The following is a 26,640-nucleotide window of genomic DNA, read 5'->3' as shown; positions in this document are numbered from 1 at the left end:
CTATACGATGGCGTGCTCCAACATCTCCCTCAACAGTTTATGCAGGACGATACTGTTGTCGGAAGCGATGGCCAGCCAGAAGTCCCTCATGACGAACCTGGCGTGGATGATGAGTGGGAGGATGAGGAGGAGGTCTGACACCCTCTGCGGGAGGTTCGAATCCTTGTGGCAGCCTTCGTAATCCAACAATCCATCCAACACATTATCCCGTTGTTGCTGTACGGATTTCACATCTTCAAGACTCGTGTCTGAAGATTTTCAATTATTACATTATTTAATTTAAAAGCTTTCCGGCATACAAGATTTGAAACTAAGCATTACTTATTATCAACCACGGTAGCACATTAAACAATAAAGAGCAGCAAATAAATAGCAGCCAATGAAGATTGAGATGGAGCAAGAGCCTACCTGGATTGAAGAGGAGGAGCGCCTTGATGAGTAGGTACTCGTCGTAGTTCACTTTCACCTCTGCCAACTTCCTGATGAGCCTTCTGATGACACGATCCAGTTCTCCAGGAACTCCGTAGACACAGGCATCACCTTCCGTCAGTTTGAGATCATCGGCGAAAATGATATCGCCATCGTACGGCAGACTTCTGTAGGCCACGTTCAAGCAAACGATATCCAGCCATGTCGATCGGAGCAGGTTCATCTGGTCTTGCAGACTCAAAGTACTGAAATCTGGTGGTTCATAAAAAAAATTGGCGTTAACTTCATTTGAGTTAATAATCTTTAAGCCGCAGAAATGCATGTATTTTATTTATATATTGATATCAACAATAATGATTGGATGAATAAAATTATTGACCAGATATCTGTTACATCTTAATAGAAGAACATTTTGTTTCCTTTAATAATACACAAAACAAAAGACGCAGTGATTCGTTTTTAAGACGTCTACTATCACAAGCATTTGAACACCACCCCCTCGGCAGATACAAATGCTCTCCGAGCTCTCAGTAACACAGAACGTGCATGAGCTTTTTTACACAAGCAATTGTAATGGCGCAAATGTTCTCATTTTGATTCAGACAACAACAAATATTTGAACGCGCAAGCACCCCCGACACACAGGCCCGCACGCACGCGCCCATACACACCTTGCATATACCAAAGTTAATATTGTTGAACGCACAAAACGTCGTCAGTTAAACCATAAAACATCGACACAGAAATATGAAATGTTTGTGAATTAGTAGAAGTAATGTAAGCAGCAGGTAGGCAGGCAGGTAGGTAGGTAGGTAAGTAAACAATAGACATGCACTGTAGATGTCTACAAAGCCCGTGAAAATCGCTGTAGCAAAGACGAGCTCTATAGATAGAATTGATTGCAGCATGGTTTTATTTGCAGACATCATCATTGAAGTGTGAACATTATCACCACCAGTGCAACTCACATGCACGTTGCTACGGCGCTTGCTGCCGAGGTCGATAAATGCTACAACATTTTCAATTTTTAATGGTACCATTCTCACGATGTTTATTTCATTCAATACTTTAATACCCAATTGCAACCTTAACAGATAAACATCATCATTCTTATCAATGTCATCCTCATCATCCTCACCACCGTGTCATATGCAAGCGACAGTCGCAATAACGTAAATCAGAAGAGCACGATTGGAATGATGCCAATGAAGTAATTAATTTATGGCCCGACCACAGCCTGGAAGATGAAGCGAAGCAGCAGCAGCAGCAAAGGGACGAGGAGAAGCAAGGCGTGCATGCATCTGATGGGCGATGTAACCTATCGTTGTCGATATTTTAATTGAGACTAATTCGATAACAGTATTTAATGGCTTGTTTGTATGCATTCAAGGCAGCGTAGTTTAAAAGAAGTATGAAAAATATTGGATTTATTGCAGGGGTGGGCAGTTGGGCACACTTTCTTTCAAGGGTCACATTGAGAAAAAAAGAGAGAAGTAGCGGGCTTTGAAGGGCACATGCACACACACGCACATACAGACATATTATATATATATATATATATATTTTTTTATCTATTTTTATTTATTTATTTTTGAAGGATGACCAAAAAAGATAAACTTGTGGATAGGCCACCCTTAACTAAAATTTCTAACTATAGATGTAACAGAAATGTCATGAAATACATACACATAAACTCACGCTCACACATACTTACAAACACGCAACATACTACAATTCATATCACATTACTGTTATACAGAACTGAAGAAACAGAATCAATGAAATGAAATGATCTGGAAACCAAATATACGCTCACTTACACACTCAAATAAATAGACACATAAACAAATATGGCCACACACCATACACATATAGGGCTCGGCCACATGTCTCAGGGAACAGCCGAGTGAATGGACATCTTACACATAGATATGTGCCCCTCCACATACACCCCCGCTGTACCTTGGTTAATGCTCCTAGAATACAATATTTATATACATATATACACATATCTACACATACACATGCACACACGCACACACACAGACACACGCACACCCACACACACATAAACACGCACACTCACCTAAACACACACACGCACACTTACCCACACACACTCTCACGCAAGCACTCCCGCACACACACAAACACACACACACGCACCTATACCCACCCTCAAACACACACACACACATACATATTTCGTCGAACCTGATCGAATCTCCCAGATTGTTAACGACCCGGCAGACCCAACCAAGCCCAACATAATTCATATTCCTAAAACACGCTGCCTGAATACACAGATACATACATACCTATAAAAATTCATAATGATTTAAATATGAAGTATATTTACTACAATTACACATTAAAAATATCATTTATGGAAACATATGAAAACCGTATACACATGATAAGTTGGCCAAATGATAAGAAATTCTTGTTCTAGTAAATAATAAATGTAAATAAATGTTGTTCAAAAAAAGGTGACTATGATACATACAAACATAAACACACCCAACACACACCTGACACACACACTCACCCACGCACACACACATACATACAAAATATGATTGCCTTTTTGATATCAAGTTAAAAAAAAAGTATTTTGCTCAATCAAAAATTTTTTGACTTTGTTTTTAAATAAATGTTTTTGACATATATTTTTAATTTCTATGTTAATAATTTCATCCCAAACTTTTGGACCAGAAATTTTTAAGCTATTATTTATTATTTTCAATCTAGAATAACTGGGATAAAAAGTTGATGCATTCCTTAATACTGTTACAGACGTGAAGGCGAGATAAGAATTGGTAATTAGAAATTTAAGTGAAGCGCTTGATAATTTAATTAAAAAGGCGGAGCCAATGAAAACGGTTGTAAAAGTCATGTGATGCACTCACTAGCAAAAAGGCGTGAACGATTGGAAAGTCACGTGACGCGGCATCACCAAAAGAGAAAGGGAGAATAGAAAAAGGAAAGAGAGATACAGAGAGAAGAGTGCACGAAATAGCAAGGAACGACGAAAATTATGAAGAAGTCAGAAGAAGTTTCAGGCAGTCCTATTATCGCAGAGATATTTTGTGTGCGTACTGCAAACAAATTAGCGATAACGCCCAAGGAGAAGTTTGTCGCGAAGAATTCTACACGCGGTCTGCGAGTGAATTACAATAATCTTCTGAGAAGTGGATACTTAGGATTTACGGTCAAGAAACATCTGACGAGAAGAGCTTAATTATTGACGATTAGTTTTATCTTGTGATTTAACTGTTGATTAGTTATTGTTTTGTATTCTAACGATTTTAACGATCGAACGAACGAGTGATCGATTACGGCAATTGCCAGCTCTGTTTTCTTTCTAATAAAGTCATCTAAAATAAGTCTGTTTAGGAATCAAGAATCCGCGTAAAGAGAAATAACCATACCCTACAAGTGCAAGGGTTCGGTTATAACAACTGGTGTCAGAAGCGAGATTCCGAATAGACAAGAAGATGTCGAAGAGTGAAGCTACAGAGACTGATCGAGTCACACGTTCGAGCAGCACTCAGCAGACAACAGACGATAACGAACACAGATCAAATTCTAGTGGGACGAACAACAGGAATTCGTCCGTGTTTGGCATGCAACAAATAATGCAAATGCTCACCGAAATGAAAGCCGATGCCGATCGTCGAGCGGAAAAGCAATCCGCTGATGCCGACCGTCGAGCAGAAATAAGCAATAAACAAAACGCTGATTTAACGGCCAAAATCGACAATCTAACGATTTAAAGAATATCAAAAACGAAATATTAAGCATCAAAAATGACCTAAACAATAAAATAGATGAAGCAAAAACCGAAGTAAACGAAAGGGTCGATGAGTTAGAAAAAGAAATAAAAACGATGAAAAGAGAATTAGAAAAAAAGAAAGAAACGTCGGACACGGTCATGCCCCAGCCAAAGCAATGAAAGCACCGACATTTGACGGAACGGTGCCTTGGGAAAATTATCAAACACAATTCGAAACAGCAGCGCTCAACAACGAATGGTGCGAAAAGGACCGCGCAACGGCGCTAGTGCTTGCACTTAGAGGCCCAGCACTAGAGGTACTACAATCGATACCTGCCAGTGACCGGGACAATATCCAGGCCGTCACCAGCGCGCTAAACCGTCGATACGGAAACAAATACAACACGGGATATTCCCGTACACAGTTAGAACACCGTGTACAGAAGTCGGGAGAGTCAGCCCAGGAGCTAGCTCAAGATATTGAGAAGCTGACTCTGCTGGCATACCCAACAGTTTCCCCAGAAGTCAGGGATAGTATGGCGACAACAAGATTTATACATGCCCTACGAGATCAAGACACGAGGTACCAACTAATCTCCTCAGGGATCGAGACGCTCAAGGGAATCCTAGAGCTGCACACAAGACTAGAGTCAGCAAAATTAACGTGCAGAAACGAACTTAAAGTAAGACGAGTTTACCAGAATAGCCGGTGGGTAACAGGAACGAATGAAGAAGAAAGGGGACCAGAATGCTGGAACTGCGGAAAAATGGGTCATTTGAAAATAAACTGCAAACAGCCCCGGAAACACAACACTTGGAGGACGGGCCGGAAAAAAGAAGACGATGGAAACTTCACAAGCAAGGCACCCACCACTGCAACGACGGAAAACGAGTAAAAGCCAACCTCACGGGGCCGAGGTTGGCTGGTAGATTTAACGTCCCCAGCATAACGGTAAATGTGTCGAGGCTACACAAAAATGCCAACGACCTCTGGTTAGAAGGGAAAATAGGGTCACGTCAATGTGTAGTCACTATAGACACAGGAGCAACAAGATCGATCATAAGACCAGACATTGCACCTCACGGAAAACGAGAAGAAGACAAGCGATACACACTTAGAACGGCGACAGGAGGAACCGCACCCGTCTATGGAGAAACTTCCTGTATACTACATATAGGGGACCTGGAATTTGAAGGAGCATTCCTAGTGGCAGACATCACGGATGAATGCATTCTGGGGGTCGACCTTATGACAATGTACGGTTTCAACATAGACCTAGAGAAGCGCATCCTCCGATGGAAAAATGTAGAAGTGATGATGGGGAGAGACGAAGAAAAATGCGTTCGAATAAGAGTGGAAAAGGATACTGCAATACTTGGCGCATCAGAAAACACTGTATGGGCAAGACTGGACGGCAAGACAGAGGCCTAACGGGTGTGTTTGGTCGAGCCAGTGGCGCTTGACACTACGAACGTGATCGCTGAACGATGCATTGCCAACACATTCTGTCTATAACAACGGAACAACAAGCAGAGCGTAGACCTGTAGACGATGAGAACCTCCGGACACTCACCAAAGATTTACTACGCGATTCACATCTGCACCCGGAAGAGTATCCAAAAGCCGAAGCCTTCATAGCCAACGCTTCGGATATGTTTTCAACAGAAGATCAGGACCAAGGAAAGACAAATCTTGTGACACACAAGATGAACACGCAAGGTTCCGAACCGATTAGACAAGGTCCGCGACGCCTTCCCCTGTCCAAACAAACGGAGGTAACCGAGATGATAACGGATATGCGAAAACAGGGAATCGTCAAGCCATCAACAAGTCCATGGATCTCGCCAGTGGTGCTAGTTAAGAAGAAAGACGGCAGTAGCCGGTTTTGCGTGGACTATAGGAAGTTGAACGAGGTAACCAAGAAAGACAGTTATCTCTACCGAGGATTGACGACATTATGGACACGTTGTCTGGCTCACGTTGGTTTTCTACCCTAGACTTAAAAAGTGGCTACTGGCAGGTAGAGATCGAGGAAGCCAATCGTGAAAAGACCGCGTTCTCAGTTCACAGTAATGCCTTTCGGATTGTGTAACGCCCCCGCAACGTTTGAACGACTAATGGAATCTGTACTCCAGGGGCTTACCTGGACGACATCATCGTGCTGGGAGGGACCCTTGACTAACACCTCGCAAACCTGCAGGAAATCGTCAACAGATTACGGGCTGCAAACTTGAAGCTCAACAAAAAAAAGTGTAGCCTGTTTGCTAATCGAGTCAATTATTTGGGACACGTTGTATCCGCCGAAGGGGTCACAACCGATCCAAGCAAAATCGAAATGGTGAAACAATGGCCGGTTCCCAAGGACAAGCACGAAGTTCGTTCCTTTTTGGGGCTAGCCACCTACTACCGACGCTTCGTGAAAGACTTTGCTTCGATAGCGAAGCCCCTTCATAAACTGACGGAGAAGAATCGAATATTCGACTGGAATGACGCCGCGGCAGCAGCATTCATCTGACGAAAGGAACAACTATGCACCACCCCAGTTCTCTCCTACCCTATACCCGGAAAAACCTTCTTTCTCGATACGGATGCCAGCAACCATGGGATAGGCGCCGTATTATCACAGGATATCGATGGAGAGGAGAAAGTGTTGGCTTACTACAGCCGGAAGCTCTCAAAGACCGAACGCAACTACTGCGTCACCAGGAAAGAATTATTAGCCATGGTGTGTGCGACGAAACACTTCTACAAATATTTGTATGGCCAAGAATTCGTCTTTCGCACAGACCACGCAGCCCTTAAATGGCTGATAAACTTCAGAGAACCGGAAGGACAGGTTGCACGGTGGCTGGAGCGCCTACAGACTTATAACTACCAGGTTAAACATCGCAAGGGATGTAGTCATGGCAATGCCGACGCTTTATCCCGTCGACCTTGCCCACCGAACTGCAAATATTGTTGCCGAATGGAAGAGAAGGAACAACCAGAGAGGGTTAAAACAATTCGCCTTGCAGCGGACATCGGATGGGCACCGGAGGAGTTAGCTACCGCTCAACGCGCCGACGAAGACGAAGTTTTGAACTAAATGTAATTGAGGTTTGATTAAATTATTGATAACAATTTCAGATGTAAAATACTTATAATCTTTAAAAACAGAGTTTAATGGATTGTTATCAGTTGTTGCCTCCATGATTGATGTTGATTGTTGTTGGCCGAAAGTTTCCATCTTTCTTCTTACTTGCTGACATGTTGTAATCCCATTCGCGCAAGAACGTGTGCATGGGCCATATGTCAGGATTAACCAGTTTCTCACGTTCATTCAAAGGTATTATAACTTTGAAAGCCGTCGATTCCGTTGTTTGACTTCTCTCTACCAAAGGATCATCCGGATTTTTCTTACGGAGTACAGGAAAGCATTGTAGAAAAGCTATGTTGTTTTGTTTCAGATGGTCCTCAATTATATTTTTGTTGCATGTACTGACATTTCCGATATAATAGGTCATTTTCTCCTCTATTATTTTCGACGCTTTCAATGGACAGCTGATGCCAGTACCGTAAGTTTTCATTTGTTTTGAAGCTGGTTTTGACGCAGGTTTTGGGGATGCCAGTTGTGGAGAGGTTGGAACACACACACACACACACACACACACACACACACATATATATATATATATATATATATATATATATGTGTGTGTGTGTGTGTGTGTGTGTGTTTATAGATAAGTTTAATAATAACAGTTTCGAAAATAGCAGTTTTTTTCTAATATATTCTAATAAAAATGCATTTATCACATCAATTTCAGAAACAAATTATATAAAATGTTTTAGCAAGTTTTTATAAATTGATTCTTCAGTGGCGGATCTAGGGGGTAGAACTGGTACATCCCTTCTGTTGTGAGCAGTTTTTGTATTAAAAGTTAGTAAAACTCATTGTTTAAATGTAAAAAGTGCCTTTTTTGGAAAAAAAAGGCCGTAAGCCACAAATGTTGGCCCCTCGTTAAAATTGATGGCCCCCGGTCAACATTAAAACATATTAAAACATTTTCAAAAATCACACTTGAACGCTTGAAAAAGTTTAGCCCCTCGCTAAAATTGTCTAGATCCGCCACTGTTCTGACCTTCCAATAATTTTTTGTGTTCAAGCAAAAAATTTTGCACAAGAGCATTTAGACCAAAATATTGGAAAAGTTTGAAAAAAAGAGCTCAGACAAAAAAAGTAATGTTATACGATTAAATATTTAACGTAAAAAATGTTAAGAATGTTTGTGAATTATGTAAAACGTTCGCGGGCCACCGCGTACAATAACCTGGCGGCCCGCAGTTTTTTTCCTCTGGTTTAAAGCATTGATTCTTACAAATTTTTAAATGCGCGTTCTAAGAAAGAGGCTGCGTCCAAATCTTACATGCCAGGTTTGAATAAGATTAATAAATTGATAAAATGACATTATTAAAATCCTTCATGAGACTGCGATAAGAATGATCTACGGAGCCAGGTGTGGAGATTTCGTGAGAACCTACTGAATAGGTGGAGTCCAGGTTGGAGACTTTGCAGCTACCTACGGTATAAATTGTCATCTATGGGTTTCAACTATCAAATCAGCGGAGTAGGTAGAAAAAATTGCGAATTGGAAATTAGGCATAGAGATGAGATACCTTAAATTGGTTGAGATTAATTCCTATTGTTATAATTTGACACTTGCATACAGTTGATAGTAATAGTTAAGACAAATGTTGTGGTAATAAAGTTAAGGACTGCGATCTCTATATATGCATAATGCTATTTGCCACATGTATTTATTGAGCAAACATTGCTGGCTTAAGCTTGCCGATAAAAAATGGGACAGGTCATCTTCATCTTCACTCAACTAATTAGCCAATTAATTTTTACTGATACCAGTAATTTGTGAAACGTTTGATGCGGCTGTACATCGTTACAAACGTTCACGCAAACCACCAAAATGAAGAAACCGTGCAAAATAATAAAAATTTAACATCACTAATAGCAGCTAATAATAATAACAACAATAATAATAATGATATGTAATAACTAATAACGTTCGCCTACGCAGATAATTTAAAGTAGCCATTATAGTTGGGGAACACCAACAAATGTTGTTGCAATGTTATGTTACTCATCATGTGCCGTGTGTATTCATATCACAATTTGTTTTTACATCAACTTATGTAAGAATCTGTTTTCATAACAACTTTTATAAAATTTTATTTTTTATAATAAATAAATAATGTATATGAAAATTCATTATTATGACAAGTGATGCGAGAATTTATTTTCATAACGGCTGATATAAGAATTAATTAATTAATTTATATATTATATTTAAATAAAATGAAAATATTATTTAATGCGTGGGTTGGTTGTTGTAATAAATCGTAGCACACGCAGACAACGCAGATCAATAATAAAAGTATCGTTAATATATCACTAATATATAAATATCACGATAAATTATTAGTTTCAACAAGACATCACACAACACTGTAAAAATTAAACAACATAAAACACTTCAACACTGAGTTTGTTATCATTTTTCTATCGGACTATTCATGTTCACCACCTGACATCGTATCATAATTTTTCAATTGACCCACATACAACTGATAAGAAAATCTGCAAAATATGCACTCGTGAAATGATTTTCATAAATGTTGATTAACTTCAAGAATTAACGGAAACAAATATAAAGAAAAAAAGGCTTGTTAAATAATGAGAAATGACTGGCTAAGTCTTGATAACTTTCGTTCAAATCCAACGTGCAGTGCAATGAAAGTTATATCTATACAAAAACATTTCAGCATTTATAATTCAACACATCTTTAGTATAATCATTCGGTATATTTTTTTAATTCGGTATATTTTTTTATTATTTTCAAAACGTTGCACAAACATTGAAAGCCTCAATCATCGAGATACAATCAAAAAACTTAATTTAAAAAACCCACGAAAAACGGGTGATTAAATTTTTGCCAGTCGTAATCATAAATCAATTTTTCAGTAAAAAAACTTTCGTAAAAAGCTTTAATGAAATTCGTTGGCAGGTTAGAATTTTAAAATAATTTTTTCACAAAAATAGTAATTTTAATCCGCGTCCAAAATAAACTTTCGTGTTTTTCAAAGGGTTAACAAAAGGATCTTTTATAAACATACACTAGCTATGAATGCTGTTGCAACTGACAACCTAATTTAAAAACTTTTACACGGGGACGGTTTGAATTGAAGCGATCACAATATTTAAAAACAATTCACCGCTTTGCGAAACTGAAAAAAAACAATTTATTTGATATATAAAGAAACATCTAAAAATTTTATGAAAAAGTAGTCAAAAAATGGTCAATATCAATCAATCAATCAATCAATCAATCAATCAATCAATCAATCAATCAATCAATCAATCAATCAATCAATCAATCAATCAATCAATCAATCAATCAATCAATCAATCAATCAATCAATCTTCGTTTAGCGTCCGGAGACCCGGTTTCCCCGAGGTAGGACGTTGTTTTCTTTTGCCATCAACTTTTTGCGCCATATTAGACGATCAGTTGTAAAAAATGGTCAATATGAAAATAGTAATGAATAATATGGAAATAATAAGATGCAACATAAAATTGTCACCAAGGATTTTTCATAAAGGATACGATGCACCTCGTTAGAAACACGAATATTCCCCCTCATGAAATTTTAAACGAGCAACCCCTTCAAGTTATGGCCTTATGCAACCAAGCACTCGTAAATAATGACTGCTATAGTTATTTATGGCTTTTCACACAACACGCACAACACATACAACAGGCACAACACATACAACATGTGACGGCACATGAAAAATGTGACAACGAGGTACAGTACAAAAAAAAGTTTCTTCAAAGTCAAAAGTTTTTCTTACTAAAAAAAATTTTGAAAGTATTCATAAAGTTCAACAAATGCATTGACACGAACAAATTTAAATTAAATTTAAACATGAACATGATATTAAACTTGATTGATTTTCATTAACGACATCAAGGACATTTATAAATGGTTATGCTGAAATCGATGACTGCACCAGCGTCTGTCCAACCCTCCAAACAACAAGCCATTCATTTGCAGTTTATTTACGAGACGTGAAATCACGTGCCGACACGAAAGCATGGGCCGTTTTAATGCCCTTTCAGTTTTTTACCACACCCTTCCACATTTTGCACATGTCTTCAATCAGAAATACTACCGAAAAAATTAAAAACATCATTCCTTCATTTTCAACGAGTGTTGCAACACATGAGTGACAGATAGAGCCGAATGCAATTTACCAACATGCTCGGCATAACAAATTAAAACAACACAACACGCCACAACAACATATAGATGCCTCTGCATTTCTGCAATACACACACCACAACAATACACACACTACAGCATATACATCAAAACACATACACACCACAACCATACACATATACAACACACAAAAATATATACCCCAACACACACACACACACACAAACACACACACACACACTAACAACACACAACGCAACAGAAAATAATTCACTCACACCTTGTTCAACGTTCAAATGTCAATAGTCATCTTAACCGAAGTTTATGCTCTCAATATTATCATTACAATTCAAACATGATGCAATTCATACTATATGGGAACGATGAATAAATAATCAAATATGCTTAGCATGGAATTCATAAAAATAGTCAATTAATTAATTAATTATAACTATTAACATAACATTCAAGTAACATTCGAACCAATTATTGTTTTGTGAAAAATAAAATTTTAAAATAAATTCAAGGACTAGAAAACTTTTTTTGCGAGAACTTTAATTGAATTTGGGGAATTAGTCAGAAGTTATTTGTGTTTTTTGTTCGGTAAAGAGTATGAATGGGGAATAGTTCCAGATACGTGGAGATAAAGTTTTGTGACTCCTTTACACAAAAAGGAAACAAAAATGATTTCAATATTTTCAGACCGGTTTCATTGACTTGCATATGTTGCAAGATTATGGAATCAATTATAAAAGATGCAATAGTAATATATTTGAATAATAATAATTTATTAAACTGCAGGCAATATGGTTTTATAAAGGGAAAACCGACAGCTATATACTTTTAAAGTTAATGGATCAGTGGACCAAGGCAATAGGTGGTGGACATACTGTCGATGTGTTTCATTCAGATTTTGAAAAAGCTTTTGGCAAAATTTCTTATGTTAAGTCAATTGATAAGTTGAATGATTATCAAATAAATGGCATGGCTGTTGCTTGGGTGGGTAATTATCTTGATGGTAGAAAGTTTCGAGTGAGAGTGAATGATTGTTTATCTGAATGTTACATGGTTAAAAGTGGAGTTCCACAGGGTAGTGTACTGGGGCCAACCTCGTATTTATTTCATGTAAATGATTTGTTAGATTTATACAGTGATGGAATTAGCTTAGATATAATGATGTATGCTGATTATGCCAAGATGTTTAAGGTTGTAAGGTCTGACGAAGTGTGTTGCAACAAGGTAAAAAGATATAAATTTTTTGAACGAATGGTGTTGGATAATTGAACGTTGAGAAGTGTGTTACAATAACGTATTGATCAAATGTGAGAAGTAATGCTTGTTACATACAATGTGGATGCACATGATTTGTTATTTGTAGATAATATTAATGATTTGGGAGTTTTATTTGATAGGTCATTTAAAATTTAATTCACAATATCATTAATCGGGCTTTTTCAATTTTGGGAATATTGAATAGACATTTAAAAACTTTTCGAAAATTCTGACTTCCAATTAAACAATTAAATTAAAATGTAAAAAATTTCCGAAAATGAATTTTTTCAGATGTAAAACTAAATTACGTACAACGTTCGCCGGCCGCTAAAAATGGCCTGGGGGACGGCCTACTAGTTCTTGCTCGGTGCCTACGTAAAAAAACTGAACAATAAACAAAGAATTTTTAAAGCAATTATTGATATAATGAAGCACGTACTTATGTGCATTGTAAGTATGTTTGTTTGTTTGTATGTATGAATTTATGCATGTATGCATGTATGTATGTATGTATGCATTATTCATGAACCTATAAAATAGCAGGATCGATCAACATTGATTGCTCCAACCAGGCTACTACCACGTCTGCCTGCATCGAATGCATCGCTTCCTACGTGCAGGCATCGTTTGTTAGTGGTGTCTTGTAAATCTCCATGCTTGCAAACTGCATGTCGCTCAAATACACATGCATACCCACGATTCTACGTACACGTTCGTGTGTAGATAAATATATGTATGTGCGTGTGTACGTATGTGTGTGTGTGTGTGTATGTATGTATGTGGGTGTACATATGTACGTATGTGTGTGCGCGCGCGCGCGTGTGTGTTGTATGGAAGACAAAAGAAAGTAAAAATAGGGAAAGTGAATGTCTTCATCGGATCTCTCCTAGCCAAGCACCGTGATAACAGAAAATACAAAAAAGAAAAAAAGAAAATCAAGTATATACTGTTCAAAACTAATAACCATTGAAAGAACACACGAATCAGAGTACAACTCCCACACGGGGAATTTATTGGTCCCAGTTTGACTTCTTTCATCATTTGATATCATTTTCATTGAACACGGATGGTGGGTGGATGCCTAACAATATAATTAACATTGCCGTTCAATATGCTGACTGCAAAGATATATATATATTCTTACTTTTTTGAAGGAGATGTTTAAAATGGTTACACAAAAAACATGCATGAATTTTCTAAACCATCTGCAAGAGTGCATGCTTATTTGAGGAACAAAACAATACGACTCTCCAACACACAAGCATACCCACATTGCATGTACTTGTAAGATTTATATGTATATATGTGAGTATGAGTGTCTGGGCAAATAAATAATTAAATAGTCTCAGTATTTGGAAACAAACCACAATTCAGTACTTTAAAAAAAACGTCTGTTAATACACACAGTGTGTAAAAAAGACTAAAAATTATTTTATCTTAACTATTCAGAGGAACCCAGGACATATAAAAAGTTTTCAAGCTGTACCGAACAACTGCTTGCAAGGTTATCTGGCAAGATAATAGAGTGCCGTTTAATGTGCTGTTGAGTGGGCAGGGCATATTCTAGCAGCTTTTGGTGTTTATTTGAAAAATTAAATCCAACCACCACCATTAATGTTTAGAAACATTATTCGGAACAAATATGAATCAGTTAGAATGGAACAAATACAAAATAATATTCCTTCATATATGAAACAGAGTCGTCAGTTTAAGTAAATTGAGTATAAAAACGCGAAAACATATTCAAAAAGGAACAGCAAATGAAGTTATAGGGAGCACCTCATTCATTCAATAGTGCAGAATAAAATCTTGCCTTGGCCATTGTTTACAAAGATCGAAAAAAAATTATTTGCGGATAGATCTCTGATAGTTTTACTCTCAAAATGTAACTTAGTGTAATGTAACTTTTACCAACGTCGTGTTTAAATGCAGTCAACTATTAGATTAATCAGACATCATTGCACAACCAATTAAATGTTTAGATCTTAAAACGAAAAAACCCTTACATGGCAGTTTTTTCTCAGAGGAATATTTTCCAGCTCTATTTAATTCAAATAATCATCGTTTACTAGTGAAGCCAACATGACATTATCCAAGTGAGTATATATTTGCTGTGTTATCTCTTGCCGTGTTATCGGTTGCTGAATGCAGGCGGAGGTCCCTTGTTCACATCGTTCCTTATGCAGGGAAATAATAACAAACTTTTGTGTATTCAGCTTTGTATATCCAATTATTACCAAAATCATTTCATCACTAGGATTGATATTTGAAGATGATTGGAAGAGGCTGACAGACACTCTAATACTTTAATTCTTATTCTTCGTGCTTCGACAAAAAAGAAGCACAGCCAGTCAAATTTTGATTATCCCCTTTCCAATCTCCAACAAAATAGCATAATCTGCAAACGGAGATTGTGGCATTCTATTCCTCAAGTTATCACTACATGCAACTGCTGTGTCGACATCAATATTCTGCATTAAATTAAATAAGATGTGCTTGGTACTTAGCATCAGGTTGGTCTGTCCTCTTCACCAAAAGATCAGACCTCATTTATTAGAAAAGTAGAAAATTGAGTTACAAGCAGATGGCCGAAAGATGGCGCCAGGAGGAGTTTATCGTTTGGCGTAACAAGAGGAAAAACATTCAACTGTTAGGCCATTGTAACGTTTCCTGTTATGAACTGGAAGTTAATTCCTTCAAATTGGATTAGATAAGTGAATAATACAATTAATCAATTCATAAATCACTGAGAAGAATGTTTCGCTCCTATCAAAGTTAAGTTCGTACTCGATAAAAATTACAAGCAGTTGAGATGTATGAAAGTAAACAGAAAATCAATATCAAATAACGTTAGATAAGCTGGCGCGTGCATGCATGCAAATAACCCCCAATAATGCACAAACATGTACAAACTACCATCTATTATTACAAACAAAAGTTTTCGATCAAAGAATTCTTGTGCTACATGCACTTTTTAAAAAGTAAACAAAGTTCGAATTTACCGAATGTTCTTGAATTTATTTGGATATAAGACCTCTGCACATATTGAAAGGACGGTACGATCACTTTTTATTCATAAACAACTCGTTACAATCATAAAAAATGAAATGAAAGCCCAATGTTGTTGAAGCAATGTATCTATAAATAGCAGTGGGTAGTGTTCTTATTTTCTTCTCGCTCATATATCTCGTTCTATTTTTAGATTTTAATTTTTATATTTATACCTCCTCGCATGGCTTGAGCAGTCGGATGAACAAAAATGTAAAATAAATAATAATAAAGTCTGAAGAAGATTTACCGACACTGCCCAGTGCCCAGCCCCCGCCCGCCACACGACCCACGACTATCGATACAACCCCTCAAATGAACAAAGAATAAAAAGCAAACGGAGCATGTTAACTACGGGCTGACCAGTTTAAAAAAAAATTTACATTTCCTGGTCCCAACGGAACCAAATTATAACCTCATTCATTGATAGCATCATCATTTTTAATCAATTCAACGGATGACCCCAACAAAACAATGCTGCGAGAAAGTTTCCTGGTGATGATAATGATGTTGATGATGTTGTTGATGATGATAGTGATGATGATGATGATGGTGTTGTATTTTGGTAACAACGATGATGTATGTTACTGATGATGAAAACAATAATGATGATGATGGTGATGTGGGTGGGGAGTGATGATGATGGTGATGTGGGTGGGGAGTGATGATGATGGTGATGTGGGTGGGGAGTGATGATGATGGTGATATTAATTTTGATAATTAAATATTAATACTACTACTAATAATAAAAATAATAACAACAACAACAACAATAATAAAAACAACAAAAAGATTTTTAAAGCTTACGTAGATGATAATGATGACGACGACGATGATGAAAATAATAACAAAAAAGTTAACAAGGAACAAACAAAGTTATATAACGTGCATTTTACATTCATCAGCACACTCTGCATTTATATTTTTGCACTGACATGAAGACAACATACAAATATGATATGTATAATATGTATATATGTGCATACATGTGTATGCATGTATGTATGTATGTATGTGTGTGTGTGTATATGTATGTATAAGTGTATGTATGTATGTATGTATGTATGTATGTATGTATGTATGTATGTATGTATGTATGTATGTATGTATGTATGTATGTATGTATGTATGTATGTATGTATGTATGTATGTATGTATGTATGTATGTATGTAACACTTCCACGTAAATTAACATTATTTATATAAAAAATAAGCTTCAGCGCAATAACTTTCAGCAGCAACCTAACAAATATTAATATAGTACGTGCATCTTTGGCATCAACCTGCAGTGAGAAACCACGAAATAAATCCTGAACTGAAGTAAACATTCACAATGATATTTTATAGAACCGAAGCAGCGAATGAAGAAATGCTCTTTCATAAAGCACCGTCTCTACCCACATTCCTCCCAAATGACCGGTTGGTGCATGCTTCAGTGAAGAACGATTTGCCGTATATATATATATATATATATATATATATATATATATATATATAAAGAAAGAATAGTTATATAGATTCAATCGAGTTATGCATGCGTGCTAACAATATAGCATAGTAGAAACAGTTCCCAGTAACAAAACAGCCAACCCACGTAACCCAAACCCAAACTGACCAGGAACTTGCTTGACCCAGCCGATGATGGCCACGAGTTCGCGATCCGTGAGGTCGGAGATGGTGACCTTGAACTTGAAATCGTCGTCCTGCGTCGTTGTATCGGGCATGGCGAAGACCTTCTCCGGTTCGATGGATTTCAATATTAACAGCAGCTTGCTGCCTGCGTGTGTGATGTTGTTGTTGTTATGATGTGATGTTGTTGTGATGTGATGTTGTTGTGATGTGATGTTGTTGTGATGTGATGTTGTTGTGATGTTGTTGTTGTGATGTTGTTGTGGTGATGTGATGTTGTGATATGATGTTGTTTTTAAGATGTGATGTTGTTGCTGTGACGTGATGTTGTTGCGATGTTATGATGTTGCTGGTGTGATGTTGTTGTCATTACATGATGTTGCCTGTTGTAATGTATTGTTGTGTGATTGCGTTGTTGTTGGGCTGTGTTGCTGTCATGTTACGTATCTGTCGTTATTGCTACGTTGAGTTAGTCTGACAGTGCGTTACTGTCACGTCGGCTCATTGAACTTGCTGTGATTTAATGTACCGCAATAACACAGCGGCAACACACGTGCATGATTTCACAGATTAAAATTATAAGACATGAACGGATTGAAACATTGTGGTAATAACATAATAGGAAAGAAGCCACACAAAAGATTGACAGACTGAAAAAGAAAATGTGCATTTAAAAAGTTCAGTTTGAGATAATTTTAAAAATTGAACCAACACAAATAGATACACGAATCATAAAATGGAAATTTTTATTTCTTTCCACATAGTAGAATATATGTGATGCGTGAATGTGAGTGTATGTGTGAATGTTTGTGCATGTGCTTGTGCATGTGTGCATGAATAAGTAGAAAAAGAAAAACACAAACAAACAAACAAACAAATGTAAAAACAAATCAAGTAAATAAGCTACAAAGAATTATTAATAACAGCAGTTGAAAATGATAAGACAAGACAGGTAAAAGCACAAACAGCAAGTCATTCATTCATTCATTCATTCATTCATACATTCATTCATTTAGTCACTCGCAGAGTGATACAAATTTACACCTCATTCTCATAATGGGAAAATCCCGCTACTATATATAATATAACTTGGTCATATCGTAATATTTTCATAAAAATAATTTAAATAAATATATATATAAATACACACACACACACACACACACACACACACACACACACACACACACACACACACACACACATATATATATATATATATATATATATATACATATAGTTACATTTGCTAACATCAAATAAATGTAACGTATTAATTGCATCTAAATAAAATGTGAAATATACATACTAGACTGCATAATCTAATTTGCACTTATAAACAGTCCAATCATTGCTGACGTATTCTATCTACAATGATCGACTAAAATCAGATGATGGTGGTCCTTTAAGCTTTCATCATTTTCTACATAATAAAGAGCTTGGTAAATTTTCGCCATTTCCCATTCCTTCATTGATCCATCTGACGTCCGTCTACCTATTCATCTGACATCCATCATCAATCTAGTATCCACCAATCAATCAACCGATCTAGTATCAATCAATCAATCAATCAATCAATCAATCAATCAATCAATCAATCAATCAATCAATCAATCAATCAATCAATCAATCAATCATTCATTCATTCATTCATTCATTCAATCAATCATTCAATCAATCATTCATTCAATCATTCATTCAATCATTCATTCAATCATTCATTCAATCATTCATTCAATCATTCATTCAATCAATCATTCATTCATTCATTTATTCAATCAAACATCCATCAAGCAATTTACTACCTATTTATTTAGTATCAATATGTTTAGCATCTATTCATCTATTTTTTACCCATTTATCAAGTATCCATCCATTCATCAAGTATCCATCCATTCATCAAGTATCCATCCATTCATCAAGTATCCATCCATTCATCAAGTATCCATCCATTCATCAAGTATCCATCCATTCATCAAGTATCCATCCGTCCGTCCACTCATCCAGCATGCTTTGGTTAATCTAGCGTTAACCCATCCCTCTAGCAATCATCCATCCATCCATCCATCCATCCATCCATCCATCCATCCTTTCATCCATCCATCCATCCATCAAGCTAGAAAGACAACGGAATGTACGTACGTACATACGAGCACGTCAGTAGCAGTACCTGTGGTGTGATGTGGTGTGATGTGATGTTATGTGGTGTGATGTGGAACCAATTGTTTCAAATAAAAATTATGATAACGGTAGCAGCAGCAACAACAACAACATCAACAACAACAACAAAACAATAAAACAAAACAACAAATGACAACAGTAATTGTAATTATTAATAACAGCGAAAGATGAATTTCCAATAAAACGGTACATACAATCTGTTTGCGGACTTGCAATATTTAGCCAAAAGATGATGTCAACATGGATGTCTGGTGAGAAGATGTCAACATGGATGTCTGGTGAGAAGATGTCAACATGGATGTCTGGTGAAAAGGCAGGCGGGCTGGCGAACAGGCGACCAAGTTCTACATTGGTGAGTTGTGAGAGCTGCTGATACCATCAATCACCAAGGAACTTTCTACTCAACTTTTATGTTTATTATAGTTAAGGAACTTCAGCTTAGTTCAGTACAACGGTTCAGCTTATCGTGCGGAATGGAGTATTGCTTCTTGCGATGATGTTGAAGAATTATCATTCTAATCTCTAGGGATTCAAACAATATCAACCACTGCACGCAACCAGCCCGAACGAATTCACCGAAGATGTCCCCATCCAATGCTTGTGGTGCTAACTTAATGAACATTTCAAGAATCACGATAACTTTTAAAATTCCACCATTAAAACCCTCCACCCCGTCCATCATTAGAGGAACAAGTACAATTGTACTGGATTTGTTTGAAACAAGTTGAAATGATTGGCAACAAGTGCAACCGTACTGAGAAGATGTACAACGCTTGCCATCTCACCAATTTATGAGAACCTCGTATCATCACCATCCAGCACTAATAGCCGTTCAACTTGGTACGTGGGCCGTGGAGTACATCACACTCCCATGCATCCATCCACCTAAGTCACTTGGTCGTCCATCTCATTTGAAATGAAAGCAGCATGGCTCTACGAAAGAAACTACCCCGGAACATACTGCAAAGTTCCTACTCATATTTAGTTATTGTTGCAAGATTAGAAAAAACAAATGTTCCCACAGCGAGAACATGAAACAAAAACGAGCCCGACATCAAATAAAAGCTTTTCCTTTTAAAGAAAACAAAAATCTCACTGACTGCGCAGAAATATTTTCAAACATTCTTGGAGGATGTTTTTCAGCATCTGAAAACATTAGCATGTTTGCATGTATATAAAATGTTATATAGTTATATATTGCACATATATTTATTTACTTCTATCAATCAATCACACACACACGCGCGCGCGCGCACACTCTCACACGTGTTTGTGTAGTATAATTTAGTTTCAGCTTTTAATTTAGTTTAAACTAACATATACGGTTTAAGCCAGTTTGTTGTATTATGCTCAATGAAAAAATTAATTTATCATGAAATTTCTAAAAAGAGCAATTATAAGTTGCTACAACTGACTGTAACATTTTTACCACCATAGAACCATAGAACAAAGAACATAAATCTACGAACTAATGCAAAAAAAGTTCGGCAACCGTCCGTCGTAAATAAAGCAGGGATGAGAAATTTAGAAAAACAACATCGGCAACATCGCCCCACCTAACTCCCGATTGTAACCGCATGATTTGCTAACTGCAATAATAATAATAATTATATAAGACTTGTCTGCAGAGGTCAGATGATTCAATGTAACATGTTACGCTCGTAAGAAATAATAATAACGTGAGAGTTGAAAGTCTATTTCAAACGGAATAATCATTATGATGATAAGCTGATTTCAAGGTGGCAAAGTTTCAGTCTCAATACTCTGGACCCCTTCATAGCTGGATGTGTTTGGGGAAGATAATAATTTGACATCATGCCATGAGAGACCATTATACTTTTTGTTGTTTATATATGAAATATTTGTGCGAAATATCAACAGAATTGGATTTGAAAATAACAAGAAACAAAAATATAAAATATTATTGAGAAATTTAAAGATAAGACAAAATAAATTGAAGAAATGTACACAAAAAATTGCAATTGGCTTTTGACAGCATGCTATTTGAAGCAAATATGCACATGCATGAGCGAGTAAGTGAACGTATGCATCATGCAACATGCCATCCACCGGGATGGACTGGTCTTATTGAACCGCCGAAGTAGACCCAACCAGATCACCAGGCGGTATGAACACGCACGCACCACATTCTCTTTCTGTTTCTACAGTTTTCAACTTTCAAAGCAAAAACTAAATTGATCAATATATACAACAAACAAATAGTCAACCATTGTATCAGTGCGATGAATTAAAATTAATTCTCTGACGATAACAAAAAGATCTTCGGAACCTAAAAGAGAGAATAAAATGTATAAAAAAACAAGTTTTTATTTCATTTTCAAAAAGCACCAAGTTAAGCATTTGTTCTTGAAGGGCGGATGGATTGGAAAAAAGCTGAAACGTGTGTGCAAGTGATTGATGAAACAATGTTAAAGTTGATACTTAATTAAAACTCTTAAAAAAGACTACATTTTTTTCTCTGCAGTGACAGCCGCAGTATCGAGATGAAAATAAAGAATCTGAATTGGAGAGCGAAATAGTTTATGAAACCAAACGTTATTCAAAGATGTTTCGATATGTGTAATGTTCGTGTAAAACCCAAGAGGGGAGACACAGAGTGGATACAACCCAGCAGAACCTTTCAATGCGATACATAACAAGGCCACAAGTTATTGAATACAAACCAGAGAGCATGCAAATACAGAGATAGATAGATAGATAGATAGATAGATAGATAGATAGATAGATAGATAGATAGATAGATAGATAGATAGATAGATAGATAGATAGATAGATAGATAGATAGATAGATAGATAGATAGATAGATAGACTGTTATTATGCGTTGAATAGCTGAGGAAGCATGAATCCAATTGAAGAAATGCACAATTTAATTTTAATATAAATACATAATGACCTCCTACATACCGACCAACCTTACCTACCTTACTATCTATATACCCAAACCACCCACCTATTTATCTATGCCGCTCTCTACCTACAAATATTAATATGCAATTTATACAACGTCAGGAGCACAATCTATTTACCTACCAAACTAAATAAATAAATACCTAACTAACTAACTAGCCAACTAACTAGCTAACTAACTAACCTCTGTCTACCTATCTACCTACCTACCTACCTATCTACCTTCCTACCTACCTATCTACCTTCCTACCTACCTATCTACCTACCTACCTATCCTACCTATCTACCTACCTACCTTCCTACCTACCTACCTATCTACCTACCTTCCTACCTACCTACTTACCTACCTACCTACCTACCTACCTACCTACCTACCTACCTACCTAATATAAAAATCTCCATTAACGAAACGATGCTACCACCAAAATATGCGTACGCATGGATGGAGTTAATTGCAGATATATGCATGCATCAGCTCAGACATATTATGTTCAGCATGAAGTTGACTGCGTAGAATACAATTGACCTTGCGTGACCTTGAAGGTCATTAGCAATTCAATTAGCACAAGGATGCCGACAGACAGCACAGCACAACGACACTTCAACTGAATGATGCAACAAACAATATGCAATGCACTCCTACAAAATACTGTGTAATAATTCATGTAAAAAAAATGCAAACAACCCCTGACGACAAGTTACACACACACACACGCGCGCACACACACACATACACCACACACACACACACATACACCACACACACACACACACACACTGACACAAATGTGTGAGTGTGTGTGTTGCTTGTGTGTAATGCCTTAATTTTAATAAATAGTAACTACTGCTGAGAGGAGGTATGCCTGCATGAACGAACGCCGCTACGTGTGAGTGGATAAATAATTGACGATACAAATGAATGAATGAATGAATAAATAAACGATTAAAAAGTGAATGCATGATACGAGTGATATTTTAAAATGAAGCACCGCTGGATTTGATCGCAAATGAAACTGAATTCGATCATCCTTCATAAAATGTGAAACAATAAAAAGATTGAGTGTGTGAGGCTAGAAAATAACCAAATCTCCATGATAAAAATATAATTAGTATTAATATAAACATAAAAACGACCAACCAACCAACCAACCAACCAACCAGACAGCCAGTTAACCCACCAACCAACCAAACCACCAACTAACCAACCCATCAACCAACCAACCAACCAACACACCAACCAGCCAACAACCAACGAACCAGCCAACCAACCAGCTAACAACCAACTAACCAATAGTCTTGCATACTTTAACACTTTCTGTTCTTGGTCTAGCATGATTATCTGTGTGTATGAATAATGTAACACCATGTCATCCAATTTCTTGATTGGATATCACGTTTCAGTGCCGATCATGTTTTTTTTTAAATGAAACACATTTTTAATAAGGCAACTAACAGAATGTCTAAGTGCGAATGAATGTAACGATTGAATCAAACTAGATCGTGAGTATCGAATTTAAATAAAAAATAAATTAATAAAAAATATGATTCATTGATCCGTGAATTCATTCATTCATTCATTAATTCATTCATTCATTTATTCATTCCTCAAAAATTCATAGATAGTTCATGTAGCCTAATGATGAATATAAATAACCAAAGAACAAATGTTATTAAATAAATGCAATGAAATAAAAAAATTGAATGGATGAATGAATGATTGATTGATTGAATGAATGATTGAACGAATGAATGAACGAATAGATGCAATAAAATACAAATAACTGAATGAATGAATGATCGAATGAATGAATGAATGAACGAATAGATGCAATAAAATAAAAATAATTGAATGAATGAATGAATGAATGAATGAATGAAAGAAAAAAATGGATGAACGGATGAAAGAAAAAACGAGTGACGAACCTATAGTGGACTGTTTGCGCTGTGACGGTGGCTTGGACGCCCTGATGACGACAGATGGGGAGTCGTTCAAGCGTCGGTACTTCTGCCGCCCACCCCTCACCCGGTCCGGTCGAACACCTACGTTCACGTTCGTTTAGTCCATCGTGCATTCAAATGTTCAATCCATCATTCATTCATTCATTTATTATTCACTGTCTCTTCGTTTATTATGATAATATGCATATTCATTTTTTTTATCGATTATTCATTCATTATTTTTCATTTCATCGTGCGTTATCACGTAATCAATCCATCGGATACTCATTTATTCATTTCTACTCTTTTTTTTACGAAACTAGTTGATTCATTCTGTCAATCATTCATTCATCCATTCACTCGTCTATCCTTTAAAAACCTCCCACATGTTGTTTAAGTACAGATGTGAACACGCACATGATGGCGAAACAAGGAATTAGCATTTAACATAAATCATCTGAAGACAGCCACATTCATTCATTCATTCATTCATTCATTCATTCATTCATTCATTCATTCATTCATTCATTGAAACCAAAAGATAGTTGACACGAACAAAATATTAATAACAGCACTTGAAACACATTAGCAGGAGCTAGAGAAGTGCTGCAGAGACAGTTATAAAGATTGAAGATGATGTGTGGCAGCTGTTCAGCGGTCGGTGGTGGTCGATGTGATGGTACGACGGTGGGTGAGTACATCAACAAGTACAAAAGTACATACGAACACACACACACACACACAAACACGCAAGTACACATCTAAGATGACAGGCGGACACACAGGCACAACCTTCTCTAAGCATGCCCATTTGCAGGCATTTCTGGAACCGACAGGCCTGACAAGCCTTCCTCCTGGACCTCGTGATCTCACATGAACTCGTTGCTGGACACGTGTACTCGATGCCTCCTGTTGGTTTGTGTACATAAGAGTGTGTGTGTGTTTGTTTGCGCGCGTGTGTGCGTGTGTGTGTGTTAATGTCTGTGCATATGCATCGAAACCTGTAGGCTAACGTTCTTGAAAATTAAAAAACTACTATTAAAAAATAGTATAGTGAGTTGAAGATTAAATTTGGAATACCAGTAATAATAAAATCAAGTTTCAATCAAGTGAATCATTTTCGAAATGCATCTTCCCCCATTACTTTTTGAAATGTGGTATAATAAACTCTCACCCCCCTCCAACGTTCAAGTTGCTATTAATTCATCACACCTTAAGGATGTGGTGTGAGCGTATTTATTTATTTAAGGAAACATCAAGTTAACTAAATAGATACATTGTTTGATGGACAGAAAAATTGTAAAGAAGAGACCCAAGATTGGTTGTTGAGAGGTGTAGTGAGAATGCTACTTCGGCCCGATGGATGGATGGATGGATCATGCAGAGCGGAGGATAACTGAATGAAAGGATGTGAACTATGCAGCCAGGCTCAGGAGCGGTGGTGGACCATCCGGTTCTGCTGCAGTCCAAGTGGGTTCAAAAGGTTAGGCAAATATGGAAAAACTGATTTACATTCAGACTTGACAATGAACTTGAACTACAAGACATGAAAAAATAAACAAGCCACCCAGTTGATGAGAGGAATGAGCAGACTGCACTCATCTGGATGAATATGTCCGCAGACATGTTAGGCCGTTGAATGGTGATGATGGAGGCAACCCAAGACTAGGTGACGTGGTACGTTAATTATGATGACCACGGACGAAAAACATCGGTAATAAACAAAATTAACGAGCACAAAATGTCAAGACATGATAGTCAGAGCAACACAAGAGGAAAACGGCAGAACAGAGTCCTTGCATGAAATGGACGTACCCACACGTGCGCACAGCTGTAGAGACACAAACACCTGCTAACAGTGAAACCATTCGTTAGAACAAACAACCCACAGAAATAAATAAATAAATAAAATGTACAAATAAAACTCTTAAATCTAAAATAAATAAAAAAGTGACTCAACATCCAACGAATCAAAATTATTTTTAAAACAAATTAAAAATTTGTTTGAAATATCACTTAATCCTTTATGATCTGTATTAGATTTGAATTTCATTTGTTAAATTCTAAGCTGATTGGTAGGAAATCCCTGTCGACATGTGAAAATAAGACTGGATGTTCATGTATATGGATGTTATTGCTCATATATATATATATATAT

General features: G+C 36.8%; 1 protein-coding gene across 1 annotated transcript; it reads right to left on the bottom strand.

The window, feature by feature from the left end:
• On the bottom strand, positions 1–25,392 carry HELRODRAFT_79507 (hypothetical protein; the record flags this gene model as incomplete). The annotated part of the gene is made up of 5 exons (XM_009019682.1): positions 1–248; positions 409–681; positions 17,420–17,581; positions 24,468–24,584; positions 25,272–25,392. Coding segments are annotated over 5 exons (921 nt in total), but the record flags the coding sequence as incomplete, so codon positions are not given.
• Positions 25,393–26,640: the final 1,248 nt, after the last annotated feature.

This window comes from Helobdella robusta (assembly GCF_000326865.2).
Source record: "Helobdella robusta unplaced genomic scaffold HELROscaffold_25, whole genome shotgun sequence".
Classification (NCBI taxonomy): domain Eukaryota; kingdom Metazoa; phylum Annelida; class Clitellata; order Rhynchobdellida; family Glossiphoniidae; genus Helobdella; species Helobdella robusta.
This window is presented reverse-complemented; position numbering and strand designations above follow the sequence as displayed.